General features: G+C 48.6%; 1 protein-coding gene across 2 annotated transcripts in view; it reads left to right on the top strand.

Annotated features, from left to right (window-relative positions):
• Nucleotides 1-27,873, top strand: part of LOC135829902 (ankyrin repeat domain-containing protein 42-like) — a 107,587-nt gene that overhangs the window by 50,546 nt on the left and 29,168 nt on the right. Inside the window, exons 5-6 of one of the 2 annotated variants that reach the window (XM_065342282.1) lie at nt 2,688-2,792; nt 19,096-19,194. In XM_065342282.1, coding sequence (XP_065198354.1) covers nt 2,688-2,792; nt 19,096-19,194 — 204 coding nt within the window. The remainder of the gene's footprint in view (nt 1-2,687; nt 2,793-19,095; nt 19,195-27,873) is intronic. The other variant, XM_065342284.1, reaches the window with a different exon arrangement.

The following is a 27,873-nucleotide window of genomic DNA, read 5'->3' as shown; positions in this document are numbered from 1 at the left end:
GATCGCACGGGATTTCGTTGCCTCGCCACTTGCGTAACTCCATGCCAGCATCCGTAAGCACACGCACGCTGAACTCTTGCATCTCCTTAGCTTCCGAGGCATTTGAGACACTAGAGACCAAATCGTCAACGTAGAAACTCGTGAGCAAGAGATCAATACGATCTCGCTCTTTGGGTGCAGACAACGCCCGTAGCTCCTTCAAGTGATGCTGAATCACCGCAGTAAGCATGTATGGCGAGCAGTTTACGCCAAATGGCAGTTTCGTTAGCCTCCAGGTTAACAGTTCATCGCTGTCGCTTCGACCGGGCCACAAGAAACGCAGGTACGGACGGTCTTCGGGATTAACCGCGACCATGAAGAAAGCCTTGCGGATGTCCGCTTGCAGCGCGCTCTTATATTCACGGAACCGTAATAGCATACCTGCGAGACTCGGCAATAGCGACGGTCCAGGGTCAACCATGTCTTTCAACGACTTGCCATCTGGCGCCGTCGCCGAGGCATTGAACACCACTCTTAACTTCGTGGTTGCAGCGTGCTCGCGGAACACACCATGATGCGGTACATAGTACCCGGCATCGCTCTCACATGGCTCCAGCTCAATTGCTCCAAGCTCGCGGCACTCCCTGATCAGCACATCATCATAGAGCGCACGCTTCCCATTCCTCTTCAGCTTTTCAAGAAGCCGCGTTGCGATGACTCTAGCTTGAGCAAAGTTATCCGTTGGCCGACGCTCATTTCGCCACAAGAGACCCACTTGGTACCCGCTGCCCTGGCGACATAGCGGGAAAGATGGCAGGTGCTGATGTTGTTCTGGAGGTTCATCCAACTGCCATAGTTTGTCGATGTGGGCTGTGACACATGACACGGTCACCGGCTGACTGTTTCGACTTGGTGCAGACGCTGGACCAGATAATACATTACCTATCTCTGTGTTCCACACCGTCTCACCATTAACTTCCTTCTTGCTGTGCAGTACCGCGTTGATATAGTCTGCACCAATCAGCATATGTATTTCGTCTGATGTCCCTTGTTGAGGCTTGTCACTCAGCTCTACTCCCCAACTGTGCCACTGCGCAACGGTCTGCGGACTTGCGCACTTCAGGTCCAGCTCAAGCGTTGGTTTCACGAACGCGCGTACCCGAATGCTAGCGGAGCTACCCTGGATCGTGATGGCGTACTTATCCATGCGCTGTTGGGTTGGTTCCGCGCCGAACGGCTTCACCTCTACATTTTCAACCCCGACGTGTTCTGCATCGATTGCTGACACCAACGCTGCAGTCACGAATGACGCCTCAGCACCCGAGTCCAGGAACACGCGAACCTTCGCGTTTCGAGTTCTTCCCTCAACTCGTGCCACTCCGGTCATCAGCCGCACACTTGGCGAGTGTAGACAGCACGACCCAACATTCTTCTCTGTAACTATCTCAGTCGGTTTCTCCCGGCTGTAACCTGCTCTATCCAACACATCATGTATTAGCAGGTGGTGTTTCCTCTGGCATTTCGTGCATCTCGAGCCTGACCGACATTCTCTGGCCATATGGCCATACTTAAGGCAGTTCCAGCAGAGTCTCTCTCGCTGCAGAAAACCCTTTCTCCCTTCCTGTGGCAGCGACTTTAGCTGCTTCTCTGCAACATAACCACTGGCCAGTGGGTATACTTTAGTAGAGCTACAACATAACCACTGGCCAGTGGGTATACTTTAGTAGAGGTACAACATAACCACTGGCCAGTGGGTATACTTTAGTAGAGCTACAACATAACCACTGGCCAGTGGGTATACTTTAGTAGAGCTACAACATACCCACTGGCCAGTGGGTATACTTTAGTAGAGCTACAACATAACCACTGGCCAGTGGGTATACTTTAGTAGAGCGACAACATAACCACTGGCCAGTGGGTATACTTTAGTAGAGCTACAACATAACCACTGGCCAGTGGGTATACTTTAGTAGAGCTACAACATAACCACTGGCCAGTGGGTATACTTTAGTAGAGTTACAACATAACCACTGGCCAGTGGGTATACTTTAGTAGAGCTACAACATAACCACTGGCCAGTGGGTATACTTTAGTAGAGGTGAACGATAGGGGAAAATATACTGTAGTTCTCCCAAGGGTACACAACCCCCAAGAGTGTGCTACTTCAGTTTTGTTGTAACACGTTATGAGATGGCAGAACTTCACATCACTTGACGAGCTTGCACATAGTATGTTCACACCGTGCATGATACATAGAGGGTTGAACCCAACCTTGTTTTGGGTTCAACTCTCCTCGGGTCACTTTGCATCGCTTGCCAGCGTAACCTTCTGAACCACGTGTGATGTGAAATTCTGGCGTAGCAGCACTGGTTAAAGGCTGTGTGGTCAGTTGCACACTCTTGGGGTGATGTGCTCATTGTATCACTAATCTGAGGCTATGAGTTCAGTTCATAGGCACCACTGATGCAAGTATTATTCTGAATTTTGTGTCAAGTTCCAGCAAGCATGTACTATGTCCCCGTCCTCTACGACACACACACTAAGATGATATATGCTGTGTTCTTGGAGAAGTCAATTGTACTTCGAGTACATGTGTATGGTACTATGCTGCAATAGAAAGGAAAAATCTGGAACGTGTATGCTTTGCAGGTGATTGTAAGAATGTGTATGTGTGTATGTGTGTGTTTGTTGCTATGGTGACCTAATAGGACTGCAAACCAGTATCACTTCTACATGTCTGCGCGTCCCGTGGACATAAAGCACTGTGTGAGCTGCTGATAAAAAATGGTGTCGATGTTAATGTCCAAGATCAGGTGAGCTTTGTAGGTGGAATGCACCAATCAAATGCGCTTTGCAACAAACTCTTGTGACATCAAGTATTTTTCAAGGACACCAAACCATTTGTCCTCATGCGCTGAATATTAATGTGCGCATGTGGACATAGTGCACGGCATCATGTATGCCAGGGCCGTAGCTGCCACATATTTGACTGGTCCGGAGGGACATTTTTACCTTATAATGATATGACCGAATCAAGTTACTACAATGTACCAGTACATGTAGTGTACCTATATAGGTTTTTATTTTATTATTTATTTTTACTATGTTCACATACCCAACTCATAAATAATACAGAAAGACAATGGTACTGAGACAAGGACAAACGTGACAACTACTGAGAAGGGGCTGCACCGAGATGCAGCAGTGATGGTGGGGCATTGATGGCTCTGCCGACCTTAGGTCTCGGCATCACGGCCAGAAACACAAACCAAAAACAAAAAGATAGAGCTGTAAGGGTCAGCAAAAATAAAAATAAAGCAAGGGCAAACAACAGCTAGTACTAGTGTGCAGCGCATTCGTAGCAATGGGAGTCATTGACGGGGCACTTTTATGTAGGTGGGTTAACAGGCAGAATGTCCGTGGTCCATCGCCAATCCTGTCGGCGGAGGTATTCGTTTACGTTGCACTTAAACTTTTGAAGATTTTTGCCAATTGGGCGGAGTCTAGAAAAGCTGGCGGCAGGGAATTCCACAGCTGGGTTGCACAATGTGGGAAGCTGGGGAGAATGGTGTCTGGTGCTTGACGCGGTAGGGGATTTCGTAGCTGGAAACTGTGCCCGGCGGCCATACGAAGATCGTTTCGAGTGCGAGTGGCGTCACGGGGCTCAAGCCTTGGTGGGAGGACTGCTAGCAATTGAGTCGAACCGGTGATGAAATGCAGTTTGTACGTGTATGTTAACGCAGCAACGTATCGCCGTAGGCTGAGGCTCTGGAGCTCCGTCCCGGGACCATTGATGCGTAATGCACAGCATTGGATGCTATCTAGGCGTGCAATGTGGGATGGATCAGCTCCCATCCAGACGAGCGGGGCATACTCCCAAACGGGCCGTACAAACCCCTTGTACATTGTGAGGTGGCCTTCTCGGGAGAGATAGGGCGCAGCTCGCCGCAGGAGGCCCAGACGCTGTTTGCCACGTATAGACACTGCGCGGATGTGCTCCGCGAAGGACAGCTTCGGATCAAAAGTCACCCCCAAGAGCTTTATTGTGGATAACTCTGGCACAGGGTTGCCTCCAAAGAGAAGAGAGGGCAAGGCTAGCTGCGCTCTTTGCAGCGTGCATCGTCAGTTGAAATGTTTTTGGCGAAGTCACAGATTCGTGAGTGATCGTGGCACAGCGCCGCATATTGAACACATTCCAAAATCTGCTGACTCACCCTCGTATACTGGTGTGTCCATTCGAAAATCTCTATGAAATCATTGGTATAACCTCTAGATGTATACGAATTCTCATAACTTGGAGAAAGATGATTGACACAGTCTTGTGTGGATTGAATAAACGTCTTCAGGCTGCGAAGTGCACTGAATGACCTCTCCGATGTGGTGTTCGTGGTTGGAAGAATAAGCAGTAGGTGAAACAACCAGCAGGCAGGCAATGGCTTACACAGCTGGTGCGAAGTGAGCAGCTAAGCTCCTTACAACTTACAGCCTGTTTGGGCGCGTTCCTGTCACTCGAGTTGAACCCCCTTTGAACCTTTGAGTTGAACCTTGGTGTGAAGAAAAGTTGTAGCCTGCAGGCACGATGACCAAGTGACTGGTGTACGGACCAGCACGTGATCGCTTACTCACCTGTGTTTTATTTTGGAATAAGGGCCAAACGCTGCATCGTAGCCTTCTTGGAACAATACCAGTCGACTCCGCATCCAAAAGACTACAACATATGGGCCAATCGTGTTCATCCGTGCTCATAAGAACGAAATGGCGCTTTTAGTGACATTTTGCATAGAAATCCCCCTCTATTTAATAGTGGTTGCGACTTCGGGGATGATTTTTTTGGGAAAGGGTTTGCTCCCACACCGGAGTCAAGTGTCGGAATAGCGCGAGCTCCAGTGTGGGAGCAAACCCTTTCCAAAATCCCCCTCTGATAGGGTCACCCAGTTTCGGTGGAAGAGCGTGAGTTCGATTGGGGATAAAGGAGGAAAAGAGCGTCTCAAATTCCTCGGACCAAAATCATTCGACTCAGCATCCTGAAGACAGAAAATGGTATAATAGACCAATCCCGAAAAGATTGTCTGGGTTCGAAAGGGGGCATGTCAACTGAGAGTGCACTGTACAATACAAATATGGCACTAATTGATCAGCATGCGGCACAGGACGTGTTTGATAGTTCGCGTGTGAATGCGAGGGTAAGTACACGGTTAGCCCCTGCACCCGTAAATATGCAAGCACCTCCAAGTGAACCCGCACGCCCAGCTTGGGTACTCGTGAACCCACGCAGTCAGACACAAGCGAACACATGCACGCACGCGCCACTGGCGTACCCATGCTCTGACACGCAGACACCCGCACAACGTATCGCTCACTATGGCGTGCACAAACATACAATAGACACATTGGGTTGGGGGTTGCCAGGATTTCTTTTGGACAATTCAAGTATTCAAGAATAATAATTGATTGAGTAAAGATGCATGGAGGAAACTAGCATCGTCGGGGGCTAAACTAGCATACTGCCCACCGAGGTCGCCCGAATGGCTAAACTAGCCTACTGCCCACCGAGGCCGCGCAAATAGCCGCCGAGGGCAGCAAACCGCCCGCCGAGGGCTAAACTAGCATACTGCCCACCGAGGGCGCTCAAATGGCCGCCGCGGCCAGCAAACCGCCCGTTGAGGGCCAGTATCATCTTGCCCGCAGAGGGCAAACACAAACAGCTACCGAGGCCAGCAAATCACCCACCGAGGGCTCACATGACTGCCTGGCATCAGGCGTCACAACATACAGACACAATAGGAGGCCCGTTCGCCCCAAAAAAGATAGTAGTCCTAGAAACCATGGCATCCCGTTCCCCGCAATCCACAACGAGCTAGCTATGTGGCCACGGCTGCAATTGCAGCAAATTACTCACAGTAATACCATGCCCGTGCAGGCATACACACACTAGTTTGAATGGCGAGAGCCGCTCACTAACTTACAAGATAGGCATCCCGGCTGGCTGCCGCACGTAACATTCGCATGCAGAGCTTCTCCAGCGGCCCGCCGGCTTTACTTGTGGCGGGATAACAGGGACGGGGAGAGCACTAGCTGGCCACTGTCCTCTGACACCTGGACTCGCTTCGTGGCTGGCTCGTCCGCAAGGGGAGTGAGGAACAACGCAAGCTCCACATCTTTCCCGCGCAGCACCTCGTCGTACGTACTGCGGGACACGTGGTCAGTCGCCCATTAGGCCTCGGTCACACTACGGCAAAAATGCTGCGTCAGCGTCAGAATCATGAGCCTTTCCATGGCAACTGACGCAGACGCGGGAAATTTGAGCATCAGACGCTGCTGCATCTGACGTGGGGAAATCGGCCGTGTTGCCGCTGATAGGAGTGACGCTTGGCGAAAAAACAGTGTCTTTTAAGGCAGTTGCTTGAGTTGAGCAGTCTTTCGACATTCGTCTCTTCAAGGTTTGTTTTGTTCCCTCTTTTTTCGAGATGAGTCTGTGGACCTACGAGGCCGAGGCTGCTCTTCTCCAAACCTGGCGGAAGAGCGAGGCGTTTTCTGAGAAGAAAATGATGTTGAAAAAGGACAGTAGTATGAGTGGGTCATCGCTCAACTGGAGCCTGCTCACTTGTGAGTGTTGTGTTGTCGTCAAGAGCCCCAAAAAAGGAGAACCACTATGACGAAGTCAGGAGAAACACAGCTGAGATGCGGACTTTTCTTGGCTTATCCATGACACTACAACTGAAAAGGGCTTCAAATAATTCAGAAGGAAACAACAACAATTGTGCACATGTGGACCTTTCGTCTTCTTGTAATAATGAAAAATCAATGAAAATTTTGAAAATTTTGTCTGACAATTATTTTGTATAATAAACAAAAGGACGGTTTCCGTGGGAATCCATGTCGTCATTGAGTTTCCCGGGTGATTTTGTCACGTTGACAAATGCGTCAGACCGCGGCAGTCACGAGCTGCAAAAACAAAACACTGTGTGACCCCGCGACTGCGTCAAGTGCTGCGGCTTGACGCTGCGTCCAGCTTAACTTGCTGTAGTGTGACCGAGGGCTTACAGGACCTGACATTGACAGCACTAGGGTTACACACATAATCATTGTATGCGAGACTGCTGGAGATATTCACACTAGGAGTAGGCACACGAGAGCTATGGATAGTCACAGCACTAGGGGGAGACAGCCCGTCTACAACAGTCGACGCAGCCACCGGGGTAGGGAGGCTAGCACTAGAAGGCACACGTGTGGAACTACTACTACACACACCCGTACCTGTGGGAAGCGACTCCTCCACCTGCACCCAAGGATCGGCAGTGTTGGCAGGGGTAGCCGGGCGGGACGGACGGCGTGTCGACCCCGCCTGACCTGAGGCTGCAAGGGCGACGGCTCCAACAGCCGCCTGGACCAATGTGGCGATCAAGGCCTGGAGGGTTGCAATTTGGCAAGGAAAAAACCCGGGCGCCGGAGCCAGCATTGCCGGGGAGCAGGGGGTGCTGCAGCAGCAGGAGGAGCTCGAGCAGTCATGCTGCGGGTCGGGGGAGCAGGGGGTGCTGCAGCAGCAGGAGGAGCTCGCTGCGGGGCGCGACACGTCGGGTACTCATCTCAGCAACTAACGGAGAAAAGGGAAAACCTCGGAAGGAAGAAAAAACTTTGACTGCAAACGCAAAGAACTCTCCTTCGCACAAAGACAGCTCAGCAAAACACGTCTCCAAATTATTAGACGCCGCCTCAACTGTCCATAAATTTTGCCAGGCCACACGCTGCGCACGCAGTGGGAGGATCAGATCCAAGGCCCACTGCGGCGGTACAGAGCGTGGCAACATCGGTCGGAGACGCTCAGAAGCAGCTGGAGTCTAGGCCAAACGACGTAGAGGCGCAAGACGTAGAGGCGCAAGACGTAGAAGCGCAAGACGTAGAAGCGCAAGACGTAGAGGCGCAAAAGACGTAACGTCGCAAGACGTAGAGGCGCAAGACGTAGAGGCGCAAGACGTAGAGGCGCAAGACGTAGAGGCGCAAGACGTAGAGGCGCAAGACGTAGAGGCGCAAGACGTAGAGGCGCAAGAGTTAGAGGCGCAAGAGTTAGAGGCGCAAGAGTTAGAGGCGCAAGACGTAGAAGCGCAAGGCGTAGAAGATAAGGAAACGAGAAGGGTGATACTGGTTAGCACGGAAGAAGTAAGCGGCGAGACTGTGTGGAACACGGAGATCGAATGTAGGTTATCTGGTCCAGCGTCCGCCCCACGAGGCAGTGGCCCAGTGACTGTGTTGTGTGTGACAGCCCAGATCGGCAAGCTTGGTGTTGAGACTGTTGAGGTGAAGCCGCTCGGTGCGGAATCAAGCCAACAGCGGATGGACAAGTTCGCCATGACGATCCTGGGTAGCTCCGCAGTCATTCCGGTATGTGCTCTCGTGAAGCCAACGTTAGAGATTGATCTGAAGTGCGCGAGTCCGCAGACCACTGCGCAGTTGGCAGAAATGGTGAGCACTGGTAATATTCCACCTTGGCCACCCCTACAGCAGCGGATGACTCGCTTTTTGACTCGTCAGTTGTAGTACGGCGGTGAGAAGCCCTTTGGTGGGGAGAATGTTGTGAAACCACAAGTTCTCGAGAGTGAAAGGCCTTCTCGCTTGTGACATTGTGTTCGTGTCAATGCAGTTGTATCCCGACTCCGCCGTACCGTTGACGATTACGACGTATACGCTACATGCGCTATGTGCGGTTTGCTGTGTGCGCTGTAGTTGTATGTTGTATGTGTATGCTTTTCTCATATACGCTGTAATTTTCACGCTATAACTACCTGGTGGTTTTAGTGTTAGTTATTCAGTTGTTCATTCATTGTTTCATTCAGTCATTCATTGTTCATTGTTATTAGTCAATGGAAGTGAAATTATACTGTTGAGAATATTAATAGTTGTCCTCGTGCCGTGTGGGGTCATTCGTTCCTGATACTTTAGAGAACCAGAGGGTTCACAACACTTTATGAGGAGTGAAGTGAAGTTTCTGGGCCACATCGTCTCCAAGGACGGTCTGCGGCCGGATCCACGGAGAGTGTCTGCTGTTACTGACCTCAAGCCACCCAAGAATGTCACGGAGCTGTGACGGCTTCTTGGCATGTTCAACTTCATGTCACGGTTCATCCCGAATCTGTCAGAAGTCAGTGCTCCACTTCGTCTTCTGCTGGCCAACGACGCAGTCTGGGAATGGTCTGCAATGCAACAAGCAGCCCTGGATCGGCTGAAACTGCTCGCTACCGACACCCCCTGCATGTCATTCTTTGATGCGAGACGGCCGACAGTCATCAGTGCAGATGCAAGTAGCTATGGTCTCGGCGCCGTTTTGCTGCAAAACCACGACGGCAGTCCCGTCCAGTTGTGTACGACGTCGACTGAGCAGCAGTATGCGCAAATTGAAAAGGAGTGCCTCGCCGTGGTTAGGGCCTGTGAACGGTTCCATGGCTTCGTGTACGGCGACCCGTCATTGACGGTCCATACTGACCACAAGCCATTGATACCTCTGATCAACACGCGCGACTTGAACCGTGTACCACTGCGCTGCCAGCGACTGCTCATGCGTCTTATGAAGTACAACCCCGCAGCTGTGTATATTCCCGGAAAGCAGCTTGTTGTAGCGGACGCCCTATCACGCGCTCCGGACGCGTCGGTCGACACGCCAATGTCTCAGCTGGCGAAAGAGATCTTTCTTCACATATCAACGATCACCAGTGAAATCGTCTCGGTACGCAAAGCGGAAGAGCTTGCGGCCAACACTGCAGCAGACACCGTTTTGCTGCAAGTCCTGCAGTACACAAAGTCTGGGTAGCCCGACTCAGCCCATCTTGTAGAGGATGCAGTCCGCCCTTTCTTTCACAAACGTGCCCTACTGTCATGCAGCAATGGCGTCTTGTATCATTGCACCAGGATCGTCATTCCACCCAAGCAGCGTGCCTCGGTCCTTTCCACTCTACACGAAGGCCACCAGGGTGCCACGAAGTGTAAGGCATTAGCGCGAAACTCAATGTGGTGGCCAGGCCTTGCCAAAGAAGTATACGCACTGGTTTGAACATTTCCCGTCTGCTGTAAACACCGCGTCCAGCACAGCGAGCCACTTCAGCCGGTTCCGCACCCTCAGCTTCCATGGCACACCATTGGCTGTGATCTGATGGAGCATAATAGTAAAGTGTACCTCCTGGTAGTTGACTACTTCTCGCGATTTCTCGACGTCATCCCGCTGCGTTCCACGACGTCTGCCAGCATTGTCTCCAAGCTGCATGGTCTCTTCGCCACCCATGGCATCCCAGCATGCCTTGTGAGTGACAATGGTCCCCAGTTTGCAAGTGCGGACTTTCGTAGCTTTGCCCACTTGTACGATTTCAGTCACCGAACCTCCAATCCTCGCTACCGCCAATCGAACGGCGAAGCAGAACGAGCTGTCGGAACTGCTAAGGAGCTTCTCAAGAAGAACCTGAGTCTGCCTGATGCTCTCCTAGCGTATCGCAACACGCCGCTAGCCAACAGCTTTGCGCAAGCTCAGCTTTTGTACGGTCGACGTATCCGCACGACTGTCATGACGTCTGCAGAGCAGCTTCACCCAGAATGGCCCGACATCACCGCTCTCCTGACCACTGAACACACTCTGTAGGAGAAGCAGAAAGAGGTTTACGACAGCCGCCATGCTGCCCGACCTCTGCCGCCATTAGGGCCCGGTGACAAGGTGTGTATCCCAGACTTGAAGAAGGAAGGGAAAGTAGTGGAACGCCTGTCAAACCGTTCATACAATGTGGAGACAAACACCGGCACTGTTCGTCGCAACCGCCGACACGTCATCAAGCAACCCTTGGACGACACCGCAGTTGTTGTTGATGTTGAGCCAAACACCGCTGACCAGCCAGCAGCACCACGTCGTTCGGAACGGGCAACTCGAGGTGTCCCAGCAAACCGTCTCGAGGTGTCCCAGCAAACTGCCCCACAGTACCGTACCATCAAAGACAGCTGGCCACAATATTCAAATAGGGGTTTCAAATGCAAGATCATAACGTGAAGCAACTTGGAAGAATGAGTATGTATGCGAAGTGTATCGGGATAATGCATGCAGGACAATAGTGCGGGTTCGAATCCTAGGTTATATTATCTTGAAAAAATACTTAGTATGTACACAATTGGGTGAACTTACCCATTCCACAATTCTCTGCAAATCTGAACCATTCCATTATAATACAACGTTTCGGCACTTGGCCATCGTCAGGTAATAGCAATGAATACCGTGGAAGCCACACAAGAGCAGTATATATACGCAGAGTATAGCGCAAAAAAAAGATGCGAATTATGTCACCTAGTATTCATAAGGGGCCGGGGACAGAGAGAGAGAGAAGGTGCAACTAGCACATCACGGAGAAAGAGCAGCAGAAGGTAGCGCGCCATTGCACTGTGCTCTGTGAAGTGAGCGCGCGTGCCATGGCGTTACGCAGAGTGTAGCGCCAAAAAGAAGGATGCGAGTTATGTCACCTCTATGCAGAGGGGGGGGGGGGGGGGAGAAGTTTGCCACCCGCACCGACGGCAGGGCGCTGGGCAGTAGCAAGCTATGACTAGCCGACTGTGAGTATGAGTCAGGTGTGAAGCAGGGAGGCAGGGTGATAGGAAACAGGTGTAGAGTGACGACTTGCCCCCGATGGCGGGTCGCCGAGTCGCAGAAAAAGTCAAAGTATGTCAAGTGTGATGAAGCAGTGTTGTCAAAAAGTGAAAAAGAGGCAAGTGCAGATGGTAGCCCAGGTAATGAAAGTAGTATACTAGTACATGTATGTAGGACTCAGTATAGAGTCCATGCACTATATGATGTCCACCACCCTATATGGAGTCCATTGGTCCAAAATCCACTATACAGAGTCCAGGAGTCCACTCAGTTTTGATCAGCTTCATCCTGCCGCGCAATCCCCTATAAGGAGTACACTTTTTCTACAAGTCCCCTATTCACGGTCCAGGAGTCCAGTTTATCCAGTCACGCCGTCCTGTGTGTTGTGCCCGAAAGAGAACAGACACCTTTTCAGTTTTGTTTGCCTCATGGCAGCGCATTCCTTTCTTTACTTCAGCCATGGCTGCCAGTAATCTGTCTCGAAGTAACCAAGGAGGATAAGGAGACGTTCAAAATCAAATCTGGAAAGCGTCTTGTGGTTCTCTGAAGACGTTTCAACAATGCGCGGGATGAAAGCAGAAATTGCAGAACGAGAAAAGTTCAGCACAGTTCAAATCTGACGAGTCAGGTACACTGACACTCTCTTTCGTTCGACGCCACAAGGATCCCCTGTTTGGCTGGCCATTGCTGCCAGTAAGGCGTTTGAACGGTTTCATCAGAGCGAGGGATGAAAGCAGAAAGCAGAGAACGAGAAAAGTTCAGCACAGTTCCAATCTGACGAGTCAGATACACTGACACTCTCTTTCGTTCGACGCCACAAGGATACCCTGTTTGACTGGACAAGAGCTGCCTGTACCACCGTGTCAAAAGGCTGTCCAACTACATGGCAGGACGATGACTGAGGTAAGGAAGCTTTTACTCGTTTTGATTGGTCTGCTGTTCTGTCGTTATGCTTGAATTTTTTCCATTTTCAAGGATCGTATCGCGTTTGTTTGATGTTGCTTGAATGAATGCCCTAAAAGTAATCAACCACTTCGTAATAGTCCTCAAGGACTGCAACGACTTTGCATCAATCGTATACGATCGTCTAGCTATCATCAATTATTATTTTATTTAATCGGAGAAATGTATTTTTATCCCTGTGTCTGTGATAATTATGTGAACTCCACGACACTCTTCCTCTACTAGGCTCTAGTATGATGTAAAATACAATGGCATCCACAAACGCAGTGCCAGTGTACTAGTAGTAGTAGTAGTAGGAGGAGGATTTCTTGTATGCCGATGACAAGAAAAAGCTTCTCAAGCTAATACATGTACTCGTATTCCATGAAGTAACCGTTTTGTGTCAGTGAAACTGCCTCGTGACAACAAATCATTGCATTTCCATCTTGGGGAAGACTGACTCTGACTGGAACGCTGTACAGATTGTTTAAATCATCTCATTTCAATTCAGTTGCAGTGAAGTGAAACACTGTGTACACTACATGTATGGTGGTGTGTCTGTGCGTCTTGAGTGTGCACAAACGATCTTATTCCTCGTATTACCAAGAGTAGATAAACAAGAGTGTGCAACTCGCGGATGGGTTGGCCCACGGCGGAATTTTTTGTTGACGTAATCTTTTCGACGACGCACGCGCTGCGAGCCTTTTGGAGAGGTTTCCCTCGTGCACTTGGCGGGGCTTTACACTACAAGGTCGGTGCCCAGCACGTGCTCTCACACTGCTCTGCGGCAAAGTCCGCGTTTCCCTGAAAAAAGGTGACGTCAACTGCAGATTGTGCAGGAGAGATCCGGAGTTGCACACTCTTGTTTATCTACTCTTGGTATTACTTATAGATTATTGTCCCCACCGTCACCTGTTCACAGGTCTTTGTGTGGATGGATTTTCATTGAGCATCACATTCGTTGAGAACTTGGTAGTTATGTGCTCCCATGCATCATTACGGTAATAAGCGTATCCTTGTGCTATCTATTTGTTGCAGGTGTGCTGATCTTCAGAAGCTTGCGGAACTGAGTGCCGCTGAACATTTGCATGGCCATGAGCAATGGTGAAGCTTGCTATTGCACTCTCAGCATGTGCTAGTATTATGCTGACTACTGCACTATGTTACTCTCTTACACTACTACATGTATGTAAACGTGCGTGCATCCGCCCACGTATGCATTCGTTTCGTATAATTATTTGTTATTCCTCTTGACTTTACGTGTAAATGGGTGGACGTTTGCATGGCTGTTGGAGTTGCGTGTGTATTGTGTCTCTACTCTTTTCTTGGTGTTTTCTTGGCGTTGTATAAATTTGTGTGTGTGTGTGTGTGTGTGTGTGCGTGTGTGTGTGTGTGTGTGTGTGTGCGCGCGCACAATAATTTGAAAACAAATAATTAATCCTTGGCTCTCCATTATTCTCTTTCGATTATTGGTTTTTTCTAGGTATTTTCTTGGCGTTGTGTGGGTGTGTGCATGTGTGTGGGTGCGTGCACAATAATTTGGCAACACCACATAATTGAGATATTGTAATTTGCAGCGTCTGCGAAGAGACCACTTGATTTGAGGATGGTGTTTGTAGGGTTTTTCATGTAATGAAATGGCTGCAGTGGCGCGCCTCAATACTTATTTTTTTATCTTGAGAAGTAAATGATGTAAAAAGGATGAAAGGGAGAGGCCGTTTTCTGGTTAATATTCACTGCTTACAGCAGATCCTATGTCTAATTTCGAACTCTGGATAGGGGATGCCTAATTGGCTGGACTTTATACAGGGAGTGTTGTCCACATAAAGACTCCTTATAGTTGATTTCAAAGTTTGGACTCCATACAGTTGATTTATGACCAATGGACTCTATATAGGGGTGAAGCCAATTGGCTGGACTCTATACAGTGGGATGGTCTAAGACCATGATTGAGAAACAGAGGGTACCAGGTTCAAGTCCTGCTTGGAAGCGGAAGGATTTTTTCCAGCCGTGCTGCGACCCACAGTTAATTGGGAACTCGTGGCCTGGCACGAGGAAAACATGGATGCAGTGAATGGGATTTTCGGTCTTTGACCACTTGCTGGTGAGCTGATCTACTCACCTCCCACCGCTTTAGGAGCTGCATCTGCGCCTTGATCCTTGAAGGGTGGTGGCGTTCCTACGGATGTGGAAAACCCGGCTTCCAGCCGAGTCTCACGCGAACCGTGAAATTTTTTATACAGGGAGTGATGTCCATCTAAACTTTGAGCTCACAGTTGATTCAAAGTTTGGACTCTGTACAGTGGATTTTGGACCAATGGACTCTATATAGGGGTTGGACATCATATAGGGGCTGGACGCTCTACTGAGTCCAACATGTATATGTACAGTATGGTGTAATATTATGCTATATGCATTATAGAAGGTCCCAGCCGGTGCTTGTGTTAACTGTTAATAACCAAGCAACTAAAACTGAATCACTATCCGGACATTGTCATCAACGAGGCGCGCACACGAGCTAGCAAGCCAAAGCGTCGGCGTTGGACAAACCCATCCAGTGCCTTCTTGAAATAACCATACAAATCTGACCAAGTGGATTATGCTGTAAACAAAGCCATACGAATATATAAAATACCCGTCAGAGTCGTGTACGAGAATGCTGGAAGCCTGAAGCGTATATTGTGCCAGTCTGCCCTAGTACGTCCATTATGCCTTAAAGCCAAAAACCCAACTCAGCGGAGAACGAGAGGTCGGCCCAAGGGACCGTGCCTGACATGCCAGACTGGGGCCCAGGATGCATGCATGCAGAAAAATGTGGTATACGAAACATAATGCAAGAAATGTGTACAGCAATTTGTTGGCGAGACGGAGCGATTCCTTGAGACCCGGCTGGATAAGCATACTGGAGAAGCACGAAGGAGGACAGTAGACAAGCCCTGGGGGACCATTACAGAACCAAGCACCCTGACTGCACTTTGGCTTGCGGAGAAAGTGCATTCTCGGAAGTCACCGTCATCGCCAGAGAGCCCGACAGAGCCCGTCGCAAGCTTCGTGAGGTTATTGAAATACGTGACACCAAGCCACCAGTTAACACAAGCACCGGCTGGGACCTTCTATAATGCATATAGCATAATATTACACCATACTGTACATATACATGTACTAGTATACTACTTTCATTACCTGGGCTACCATCTGCACTTGCCTCTTTTTCACTTTTTGACCACACTGCTTCATCACACTTGACATACATGTACTTTGACTTTTTCTGCGACTCGGCGACCCGCCATCGGGGGCAAGTCGTCACTCTACACCTGTTTCCTACCACCCTGTCTCCCTGCTTCACACCTGACTCATACTCCCAGTCGACTAGTCATAGTGTAATGGGTAGCCGAGTGGTAGGCGCGGTGCAATTAACAATAATTACTTTTATTCTACTTTCAGGTACACACCTGAGATATAATCGTTCGTGAAAGAAGAAGCGGCAAAATAACTAACTTTCTCTCCGGTGCTCACCTAGAGGCTGAATCCTTATTCTCCGAGTTAGCTTTCATTGCTATCCAATCTAATCTGATCTTCTCTTCATCAAAACAGAAATGCGCAGCCGCTTTTATGCAGCAGACGACGTACGCTTACATACGGAGATACACTAAATATACATCAGGCAAGCTCCGTATTAGTTCCGTACTGCTTCCGTATTGGTCGGGCAGGGATACTACACCCTCCCTTCCTACAGATAATCACGCCCTCGTGATTTTAAAAAATTAGTGAAGAGTTACGAACACAGCGTCAACCGGAAGATGGCAAATTATATCGGAAATGATAACGTTCAGAGTAGACAGAAGAAATGAACTGATAACAAATCATAAAGTAGAAGCACACCAGTTTCACACGATCTCACGGGGTCAAAAGGGGAAAGAACTGTCCTCCAAATAGGACCTGAAACCACAGCACTCTTGCTGCACTACGCTGGCACAACCCGCCAGGAACATCGCAGTTCAAAAACCGAACTGAATACACTATAACTATAAGGGGCGTTGTCACACACATTGTCCCACGTTAGCTGGGTAAACCGTGGCTCACCATGATCAGACGCCTACCAAACTAATCTGGATTCACACACTCGCATAAAGGAAGACTGAAGAGAACAGGGAGACTTAAGGAAGACAGGAAAGAAAATGCCATACCTGGAATCAGCGTTAGTAACCACGGCGGCGGCTGGAGCTACGGCGGAGAGCAAGCCAGGTTTTATCTTCATCTTGGTTGAGCCGGTCACCCAGAGCGGCTAGCTCGGCGTCAGACAAATGACCTCCCTCCTCGTCTTGAATCGTGGTCTTCACATTGTCGATAGCATCACTTTGCGCGACGTAAAGAGTGATGGTCTAGCCAGGAAGAGTGTGACGAAAATCTGCATCAAACCACGGAGGCGAAGTACCAAAGTGAAGAGTGGGCTCCTGCTTCCGACTGCGTGCCGGCGAAAATCAAACGCTGCTGGTCTTGGGGAATACCCTCCTTGTCTTGGTCAGCAGCCTGCATGTCGTCGTCCTCATCCGCTTCGCTATCACCACCGGTAGTATACATGTAGGTGGCGGGTCGCTTGGAATCGCCATCGGAGTCTCCAGTGTGTGCCGTGCGGAAAGAATGGTGATCCACGTTAGCACCCTGACTGTGCTGCAGGCTAATAAGCAGTGCCAGGCCGAGGAAGGCAAGAAACATGATTCTCATCTTGATTCGTCGCACGGAGCTGTAGCGGGTTGAGCCATCGGAGTCTGGGGTCGAATCACGTTGTTTTATTTAAAACTACACCGCTGCCACCAATGTAATGGGTAGCCGAGTGGTAGGCGCGGTGCAATTAACACGAATTACTTTTATTCTACTTTCAGGTACACACCTGAGATATAATCGTTCGTGAAAGAAGAAGCGGCAAAATAACTAACTTTCTCTCCGGTGCTCACCTAGAGGCTGAATCCTTATTCTCCGAGTTAGCTTTCATTGCTATCCAATCTAATCTGATCTTCTCTTCATCAAAACAGAAATGCGCAGCCGCTTTTATGCAGCAGACGACGTACGCTTACATACGGAGATACACTAAATATACATCAGGCAAGCTCCGTATTAGTTCCGTACTGCTTCCGTATTGGTCGGGCAGGGATACTACACCAGCTTGCTACTGCCCAGCGCCCTGCCGTCGGTGCGGGTGGCAAACTTCTCTCCCCCCCCCCCCCCTCTGGATAGCGGTGACATAACTCGCATCCCTTTTTTTGGCGCTACACTCTGCGTAACGCCATGGCATGCGCGCTTACTTCACAGAGCAAAGTGCAATGGCGCGCTACCTTCTGCTGCTTCTTCTCCGTGATGTGCTAGTTGCACCTTCTCTCTCTCTGCCCCCCCTCTTCATACTAGGTGACATAATTCGCATCTTTTTTGGCGCTATACTCTGCGTATATATACTGCTCTTGTGTGGCTTCCACGGTATTCATTGTTATTACCGGACGATGGCCAAGTGCCGAAACGTATTATAATGGAATGGTTCAGATTTGCAGAGAATTGTGGAATGGGTGAGTTCACCCAATTGTGTAAATACTATGAAACTGCAGGCAGCCTCAAAACTTCTTCTCAAAAATGCTTCAGTCGGAGAAATGAAAAATACATAACATCTCTTCGTTTTTTTCGCCTAAGTCATCAAGGTGGTGGACGGTGTCGTATTACCCTCGAATGCAAAGAGAACGTTTATATAAACCAATAAATTCTGCAATTACTTTTGCGTAACTCGTATTCAAACCGATTGAAATGTTTTTGCAAAACAATGATGTAACCAATCAATGGAAAAAAACATTTCCATCAGTTCTAATAACATGCATGATGAACTAGGCATAAAAGCATAGCGTAGGGCACTGACCTTCCAAGCTCTCACTTTAATAATTCTTTTTTCAAACGGGTCCAAGTAACCCGCCTCCCCCCCCCCCCCCTCCCCAGCCCCCCCCCCCCCCCACAGGGTCGCTGACCTGCTTGAACTGGCACTGGAGCTGACACTGCTCAAAGCCCATAACCAACTTAACCCTTTATGTACAGAAAAAATTGTACACAGACTGAATTTGATCTCGACTCACCTCAAATTCTATAATTATCTGGGTCATAACTTTAGTCTCCTTTTGTCGATTTTTTCAATCTTGGGCTTCCTGGAAAGCTCGGCGCAAGAGGAACACATTGAGCCCACGCTTGCCACCGTGAAGGGCAAAACGCCAGCGCTACAGCCCAGCGTCTTAGCTGCAAAGCCAATATTCCGACAGAAGTCGTCTTGCATCAGCCATTTCGCTCTCCTTGCTCGTAACAACTAACTGTTACTTCAAAAAAAGTTCACAAACTGCCATGAGTCCGTTTACCATTTTGAACGTGTTTCTACGTCACTGCATGCCCAGAATGATGGGGAAATCCCTCATTCAAATTGTGTGCACACGCATGTGCGCGCATATGCGTTTATGTGTGCATGTGTATGTATGTATGTGTATGTGTTTGTGTTTGTTTGTGTGTACATGATTTGTATTCATTAATGATGCTACTTCCAGGGTGGTTGGACACCACTCCACTATGCAGCACAGGAAGGTCATGTGTCCGTACTAGAATATCTACTTAATGCTGGACACCCATTGGAAGCGAAAGCTTCGGTAAGTCAGGATATCCCTGGTGCATGCTTGTTTGTGTAGGAGCAGAAAAGAAGGATTACCGTGCTTTCGCGATTAGACCCCTCTCTTGAATAGTGCTCTATGTTGAAGAGTGCCCCAGTCTATAAGAGCACGTGAAAAAAAATAGCCCTCTATTGAATTGTGTCCCCCCTATCCCCCCCCCCCCCCCCCCCCCCCGGCTTGCTACGAAGCACATGTGCACATTTGGTGTTCCAGGCCATGTGATAAGAAATCATGGTCGTTCTGACGTAATGTCCTGGCACTTCACGGACATACCATTTTTGCCGCAGAAGTCTTTGAAAGCCAACATTTTTTAAATCTCGACCCAACGATAAAAGACTCCGGGAAGCTTTTGAACGAACACATTTTCCCTGGAAACCGCACAGAAACCTTGTTGCTCTCAGCAGTCCACTTGTCAAAATTGGTGGCACGCACAGCGCGGAACTTCATGCCATGAGGAGGGCCATCGTGGCCACCTTTTCTCTTCCCAATCTTTAAGGACTAGAACTGATCTTGTCGAATGCGAAATCGGCATTCTTGCACATACTTCTTCTCCCACGATAAGTTGAATAACTCCACTAACTTGAAGGTCGATTTTCACAATCTTGAGCTTTCTGGATGGCTCCATCCATAAGCAATACACTTCCTGTAGACATGACGAGCATCAACGTAAAAGCACAGTGAGCGAAGCAAGCGTACACGCCAGGGTGATGTTAAGGAGGTTTGGGACAGTTTAGGCAAAATTTCATAATCATGATATGGCCCAGAATCTGCGAAAACCAGGCTTAGGGTGAAAATCTTTTTTTTGAGAAAAATGATGTTTTGTAAAAAGGTTGTGTCGCGTGGACGATCGAGTGCAGTGAAGTGGAACCAAAGAGAATCTCGCTCGTTTGAAGAAGTAGCAGTCATGGCAGGAAGGGTTTCAGCAGTCAGGGAAGTCAAAGGGCTTCCGGTAGAATATTCCCTGCTACTCCTCTAGTCACAACGAACAGTTTTTGAGCTGATCGAACGGATTCCATCTCCTAAACTCAGGGAGGGGGAAATTTCTGCGCTAGCTGCTGCTTGCGGAAAATGGTGAAGAAATCGTCTCCAGTTAGAGTCGTGATGGCGATAGCGAGGAGAACCTGGACGACATCGATCCAGCCAATCGAAGTACGGAGCTACTAGCTGTTTCTGGGCCTCACGCAAAGGGAACGCGCGCAGCAGAGCTCATACGTTTGCAGCAAGTTCACAAAGAAAAAGATTTGAAGCGCAGTGTGAAAACTGTTTTGAATTGAAGTCCTTGGCGATGAAGTGCTACTAAATGCCAGGCGAATGAGCGAGCAGATCGAGCGGCCTCCACTCGAAACTTTCCTCGCTGGACAGCTAGCTGCCAGGGATTGTACGGCGTGCCGATATTTCACTTGCTGATCAGCACCAAGCAGACACTGCAGCACGCCAGCACACTACTCAGTATGCGCTTACTATGAACAGTGGAGCAGTTTGAAAGGCTGTGTTCTTGCTTGTTTCTGAACAGTTGTACTAGATTCACCCTTCAAAAGGTGCCATCTCAACTGGAGTCAGGTTTCCTTGTGGTGTGTAGCGCCAGAGCATGCCAGTACATGACTCAGCCCCAGAATGTGCTGAGTGAGGAGCAAACAAAATTCATGCACAACTGTGCATGGCCACTACAGCCTGCAGCATAAAGGCGCCACAACAAGCCTGCCCCCAGATGCCTACCTTGTCATGTCACCTAAACAAAAATCATCCATGTCTCTTCCTTGAGTCTGGTGGATCTCTCTTCATTTCTTTCCTGTGATAACAATTTTGTTTGTGTTTTTTTGGGATTTTTTAACACAAAACCCTGGTGTGTTTGAGATACTTTTAATACCACTATGAGTCGACCCACACATGTAATATTTTGTTTCCTGACCTCCCATGCCCAGTAGAAGCTGAAAATGGGAAAAGTCATTTTGTGAAATTTCACCCTAAGCCTGGTTTTCGCAGATTCTGGGCCATATTGTGATGTGAACAGATTGCGTGGAGTCTTAGGTACCTTAGGTTTCAAATTCTGAAATAAAAAGGATGGTCCCCATATCCGTTTTGTCAACTTCAGCCACTTTTCGACCCCTAATTTTGACGGACATTGCTGAGTGGTTGCACATTTTCTACTATAAGTATTATCTTTGTTATGTTCACGATTTCACATATGCACGCACTTGCACACTCGTACGCACTCGCACACTCGAACTCACCTTTACAGGCGCGCACTCACTTTCACTCTCGTACTCACCTTTTCAGGCGTGCACTCACTTTCACTCTTGTACTCACCTTTTAGGGCGCGCACTCACTTTCACTCTCGTACTCACCTTTACAGGCGCGAACTCACCTTTTCGGGCACACGCTCACTTTCACTCTCGTACTCACCTTTTTAGGCGCAAACTTACCTTTACTCTCGTACTCACCTTTACAGGCGCGAACTCACCTTTTCAGGCGCGCACTCACATCCACTCTCGTACTCACCTTTTCAGGCGCGCACTCAACGTACTCACCTTCACAGCCTCGTACTCACCCTTGGTGCTTTTCCTAATCTTTTCTTTCTTTGGCCTGGGTAGCTGGACTCGCGCTTTAGCACATTTATCTCCATAGCTACCCAGGCCCTAGATAAGCCACGTACGGCAGCTCCTGCCTTAAATGACCTCCACATCAAGGTGCGTGACATGATTGAGGAGGCCACCGAGTCCAGATTGCGCTCCAACAATGTCATACTGCGTGGCCTGGAAGAGCTCCCGTCCGAAGACCTCGCTACTCTAGTTCCGACACTGGTGCCCAATTTAGCCGCCGCTGACGTGAAGTCCGCATCCCGTATCGGCACGCGCGGTTCAAATAATGCAAGCACCACTGCCCACCAAATAAAGCCGCGGTTAGTCCACGTTGCCCTAACTGAGAGCGGGAAGGCAACCCTGATGAGGCACCGTCGCGACGCTACCTTCAAAGGGGCTAATGTTTACATTCAGCACGATCTGACACGGCCCGAACAAGCACGGAGAAGGGCTCTGGTGCCCAAAATGAAGGCCCTTCGCAGTAAGGGTACACAGTGCCACCTGCCCCGCGATACAATTATCTCCGGAGGCAAAGTGCTCACAGATGAGAACATTGAACGGATGCTACATGACCATGACGTGACCCAATAGGACACACCAAGGGCATCCCCAGTGATACAACCACCCACTGACACCAACGACGGAAAGCTAAGTATCACCCGTGCATGCATTTCTAAAAAAGATTCTCCTTTGTTAATTGCCCACATAAATATCTGTAGCCTTTTAAATAAACTGCATGAAGTTCAATACATTCTATTCAAACACAAGATTGACGTCCTAGCAATCTCGGAGACATGGCTGAAAACAGCAATCCCTGACGGCTTAATCAAACTGCCTGGATACGAAGTACACAGAAGAGACCGCAAGCTAAAGACAGGAGGCGGTGTATGTATCTACATCAATGACAAACTTAAGCACAGACAATTACATATCCTCCAAGATATCGAAGCCGTTTCCATCCAGTTAGTATTGCCGCACAATCCCCTGAACATAGTATGCACGTACAGACCCCCTTCATCCCCCGTCACATTTTGGGAGGAGTTGCTCAACACCGTTGATGACATCGAATCACACACGAGAGAAGCTCATACCATCGTGCTAGGCGACCTCAACGTCAACATCGCAGACCACCAACACCAGCAGTACAGGCACTTCCTAAGCTTCTGCCATGCTACCAACTTACAGAACGTAGTTACGTCCCCAACCAGATTTCCGAGCCAATCGGTGCTAGACTTAATCTTACTACCCCGTACAATTTATCCACCAGCACGCATCTCTCATTCCTCAGGGAGACAGAGCATCATCTACCATGGCTGTTCCGTTGAGCCATGCGACGCTTCCGATCATCAACTAGTAGTTTTAGAGCTGTTGGCTACATCGCACTCTGCGCCGCAGAATCCACCAGTCAGAACCCGGAAGCCTCCAATAAGAACCATAAACGCACAGGCATTCCAGACAGAGATCACTTCGAAGATGTCAATCGTCGAGAACCAACCAACTGACCTCAATGCAAACATTGAACTTTTTCAGGGCTCCATCACTGAAGCACTTGATCACCATTGCCCCGTGAGGATAGTTACCTTTTCCACTAAGTATAAACCCGCACCATGGGTCGACGACGAGCTACGTAAACTGCTCTACCGCAGAAAACGAGCTCATAGACTCCTGCTGAAACAGCCGGGTGACCAGCAGCGAATCCAGTCTTTCCGAGCGCTTCGCCGACAGTGCAAAATCACCATGCGCCGTAAGAAAGCCAATTACTTTCAGGCCGAGTTCATCAACAACAGACGGAACCCTAGACGTCAGTGGAGCGCTATGAACAGCCTACTTGGCAGAACGAAAGTCAGCCGTGAGCCTGGAGCTAGTATTGCAGACATTACATCTGTATTCTCAGAAATAGTTGGACCTTTGCTGCCGACAGAGACTTCTGACGCCCTGACGCTGGCATCCATGCCTGATCAACCATCCAACATTCTACCTGGTCTGCCGTGTGGCCCCCAGTCAGACGGCACTCTAGTTTCTTTTACCCGAATCACAGCGGAGGACGTTAAGTTCCATCTCCGTGCTATGGACAGTCGCAAAGCAAGCGGTCCTGACGCCATCCCCCCGCTCGTTAACAAACTTGTGCCTGATCAAATTGCACCAACGCTTGCCTCTCTCTTGTCGTTATCCCTCGAAACTGGAGAATTCCCAACGCCCTACAAGCTAGCACATGTCCGTCCGATCCACAAACGTGGGGACGCTTCCGACCCTCGCAACTACAGACCCATCTCCCTCCTTCCTCTCATGTCCAAACTTCTCAAGCGGTGTGCGCTAGAGCAACTTACGCAATACATGGATAGCGCCAGTCACATGGAATCCCTCCCTGCAGTTCAGTTTGCGTACCGCAAAACCCACTCCTGCGACGATCTTCTCGCTCTGGTGGCAAATGATTGGAGTCAAAGTCTAGACCAGAACGAGTATGTGGCTGCAGCTTTCCTCGACATGTCCAAAGCCTTCGACACTGTCATCCACAGTTTGCTCCTCCAAGAACTGTTCGAGATTGGCGTGGGAGGGGTTGCACTGCGTTGGTTCGCATCATACCTCACTGACCGGCAGCAGAGAGTTGTCACCAAGTCTAGCAGAGGTGCCTGTTATTCTGCCTCCAGAGGTGTACCTCAAGGATCTATCCTTGGACCTGTCTTGTTCAATCTTGCTGTCTGCAAACTGCCAGAGTGTGTTGCTAGTACCAAGGTCCGTCAGTTTGCTGACGACGTTTCTGTCTACAAATCCGGAAGGGATCCACAGAAGCTCACTGCAGACTTGGCCAGAGACGTTCTGTCAATCCGCAACTTCCTCCGGGACCACGGCCTTAAACTCAACGCGGAAAAGACACAGTTCATCATATTCCGCCCAAAGTCCAAGGCGGTCCCAGCTAATCTCCAATTGTCAATTGACAGCACTAGCATACCGCCTTCAGCCACGATCAAATACCTTGGCCTCCTGTTCGATGAGCATCTTACGTACCGAGATCACATCACGCTCCTGGAACGCAAGATAGGCACTAAACTCGCTGTGTTCAGGAAAATCAAACACAATCTAACACCTGCTGCCAAACGAGTCTTCTACTGTTCCTTCATTCAAGCCCAACTTGAATACGGCTCTAATACATTTGCGCACAGCCTCCAAGTCTCACAAATGGACCGCATTACTCGTATCTCCAACCGTGCTGTTCGGATTGTCTTCGGCTACCCGAAGTACTACGATGCTTCTCTTGTTCTAGCTAGGAACTATCTCGCTGCTATCTCCCTTAGATATCAATTTCGCCTGTTTGTACTGGTGTTTCGAGCCCTCCATAAGTTGTGCAGTCCACTACTCTCGACCTGCTTCCTCCCTCGCACTGCCACTTCACAAACCTCAGCCCGTACACGCTCTCAATCCACTTTGTCACTTAGTCTTCCTTTAGTTTCTCGCCGCTATGGTTTATACTCGCTTAGCTTTCTTGGTTCTGATCGTTGGAATGCGCTTCCTGCTGATATTCGCACAATCTCCTTGCTCAGAAACTTCCGTTCATCTATTCAACAATTCATAGGGTACCCTGTAAAAAGGCCCTAGGCCTGTGGGACTGCCCTATTCAAAATTTAATAATAATAATAATAATAATAATAATAAGCTCTTGCTGGAACATTTTCTCTTCCCTTGTCTTGCTTGCCTTGTCTTGCCTGTCTTGCCCTTGCCTTGTCTAGTTAGTCAGCCTTGCCTTGTCTAGTTAGTCAGTCTTGTTTGTCAGTTTATCGAACTTCTGCGATTCTCTTTCCTTGTCGTTGTCGACTGGAACCTGTTGATCCGCTCGTTCTATTGTGACTGTGCTTGATCTTACCATCTTTATAATCTCTTGCAGCACTGCATTGAAACTTTCGGAAATACAAACCGACTCGGTTTGGATTGTAAAGAAAGAAGGAAAATGTCATTGGGACTAAGCAACCCACCGAAATTGCAAAATGCAAAGCTGCGATTTTCCTTGAAAAAGGAGAAAAGAAAGTAATTTAAAAGAGAAAAGGACATATGGATACGAGTTAAGAGTAACTCTCCATCACTGTAACATGATACTTTATGCAGTCAGAAAGTGCAATAACTAGTTTTCGCAAAGCTTCCCTTTCTTTACTTATCTTTGATATTTATGACCCACCCAAGTTGGGTGGTGTGCTGCTTTGCTGCTTCGAATTGTAGTTAGACCGCTTTGTCAAATATCGTACCGGTCTCGTCATCGTCCAGTAACAATCGACATTCTTTGTTCCGTTGGGACTGTAGCTTTTGCTCGTTTTCGTTGCGCTTGCCTTCCCCTCTTTGGTCTTTCCATAACCTTGAACCTTCCAAGTTGGAAGGCTGTCGGTTAGCGCTACGGAGATGTGTTGAAGCTAGGTGTCAGGACGTCGAATGTTTCAGTACTCTGTCAGTTTTGTGCCTAGTTATTGCACTTTCTGACTGTATAAAGTATCATGTTACAGTGATGGAGAGTTACTCTTAACTCGTATCCATATGTCCTTTTCTCTTCTACATTTATTTATGGCTCAAAATCCGAGTTTCAGAAAGTAATTTCTCACATGATTTCCAACGTAATATTTTATGAACCTGGGTTTATGGGATCCTTTCATGGAAAGGAACAGGTTTGCCAAATAAAACACAGGGTGTCCCCATATTCGCTGAGACAATAAACACTACTAATGAATGTACGAAAAATGTCATATTTTGATACTGTATGTTCAGGCATGCAAAGTGGCTGAATTTGATTTGTTAAAAAGGTAAAAACAACCCAGATAGTTCTGTCTTTTTTGGTAATGCCTCCTAGGCGATTTAAAAGCAAGTATCAACGTAGTTGAGAAGAAGTATCGACGACCCGGCCATTATGGAATCCAATGCACCACACCACCACATTGCGCTCTTGGCCGATCCAAACCCTGCACTCACATCACCATCACCACAGCGAGGACAATTCCGGTATATAGATTGATTTTGACAAAGACCCTCCAGACAGCTGTTTCGCTCCTCCTGAGCACATCAGTGGAGGCATACGATGTTCAATGAAAGAATAATAAGAATAGACTGATCTTTATAGGGATAAATTGTCTGTAGGGTCATTGTCAATATCAATCTATAATATTATACCGGAATTGTCCTCGCTGTGGTGATGGTGATGTGAGTGCAGAGTTTGGATCGACCATAAGCGCAATGTGGTGGTGTGGTGAATTGGATTCCATGAGCAGGCGCGTAACGCCGTATCGCAAAACTCGCAAACAAAGCAGCTAGAGTTTGCCGCACTATGTTCGCAAAACGCCCAAATAAAAGCAGGATAAAAAGTATCACAAAGTGCCCGCATTAAACATAACCTCGTTCATCAGTGTTTCGATGTGTGCACTGTACTTGTACAATCATGTACTGAATAGGTTCATCACACATGTTTTCTACACGCTATACTGTATATCAGTCTTGAACAGGATTGTACATGCAGCCATTTTCGGCACCTTTGAAACCGTACAACAGCTGCGCGACCTGAGCGCGCGGCGGGGGGGGGGGAGCTGAGTGTGAAGCAAGGAGCAGCAAGTACCGGTGTTTTAATGCTCCATGGTGTGAACTGACTACACTGTGCTGTTTTTGTTCCAACTTGCTGCTCCCTGTTATTTGAGGAAAAGAAGCCATGCTTGTTTGCAAGTCCAACTGTCGCAGCCTCCAGAAAACCCTTTTTAAGAAGCAGCCGATAGTACATGTACATGTAGTTCAAGATCAAAGGGAATGATGTACATGTACAACGTATACCATGGTATACAATGTAGTCTGCTGCATCACACTCATTTCTGTGTGCAGTTTACCACGAAACTTCAAAATAAAAGGAGCTGGCCGAGCAAAAATCCTTGGCTGCAAAAATATATATATAGAATTTTGTACCGTATGTCACGTCACATGACCGTCCAAAGCAGACTAATAGGAGCTACGCTACGCCCCTGCATAAGTATCAACGTAATTGAAAGAAAAAGAAAATTGCCCATATTGGGATTCAAACCACAAACCTTGATTTGGGAAAGAAAAAAGAAAAAAAAGGTCG

This window comes from Sycon ciliatum, chromosome 13 (genome assembly GCF_964019385.1).
Source record: "Sycon ciliatum chromosome 13, ocSycCili1.1, whole genome shotgun sequence".
NCBI classification, from domain to species: domain Eukaryota; kingdom Metazoa; phylum Porifera; class Calcarea; order Leucosolenida; family Sycettidae; genus Sycon; species Sycon ciliatum.
This window is presented reverse-complemented; position numbering and strand designations above follow the sequence as displayed.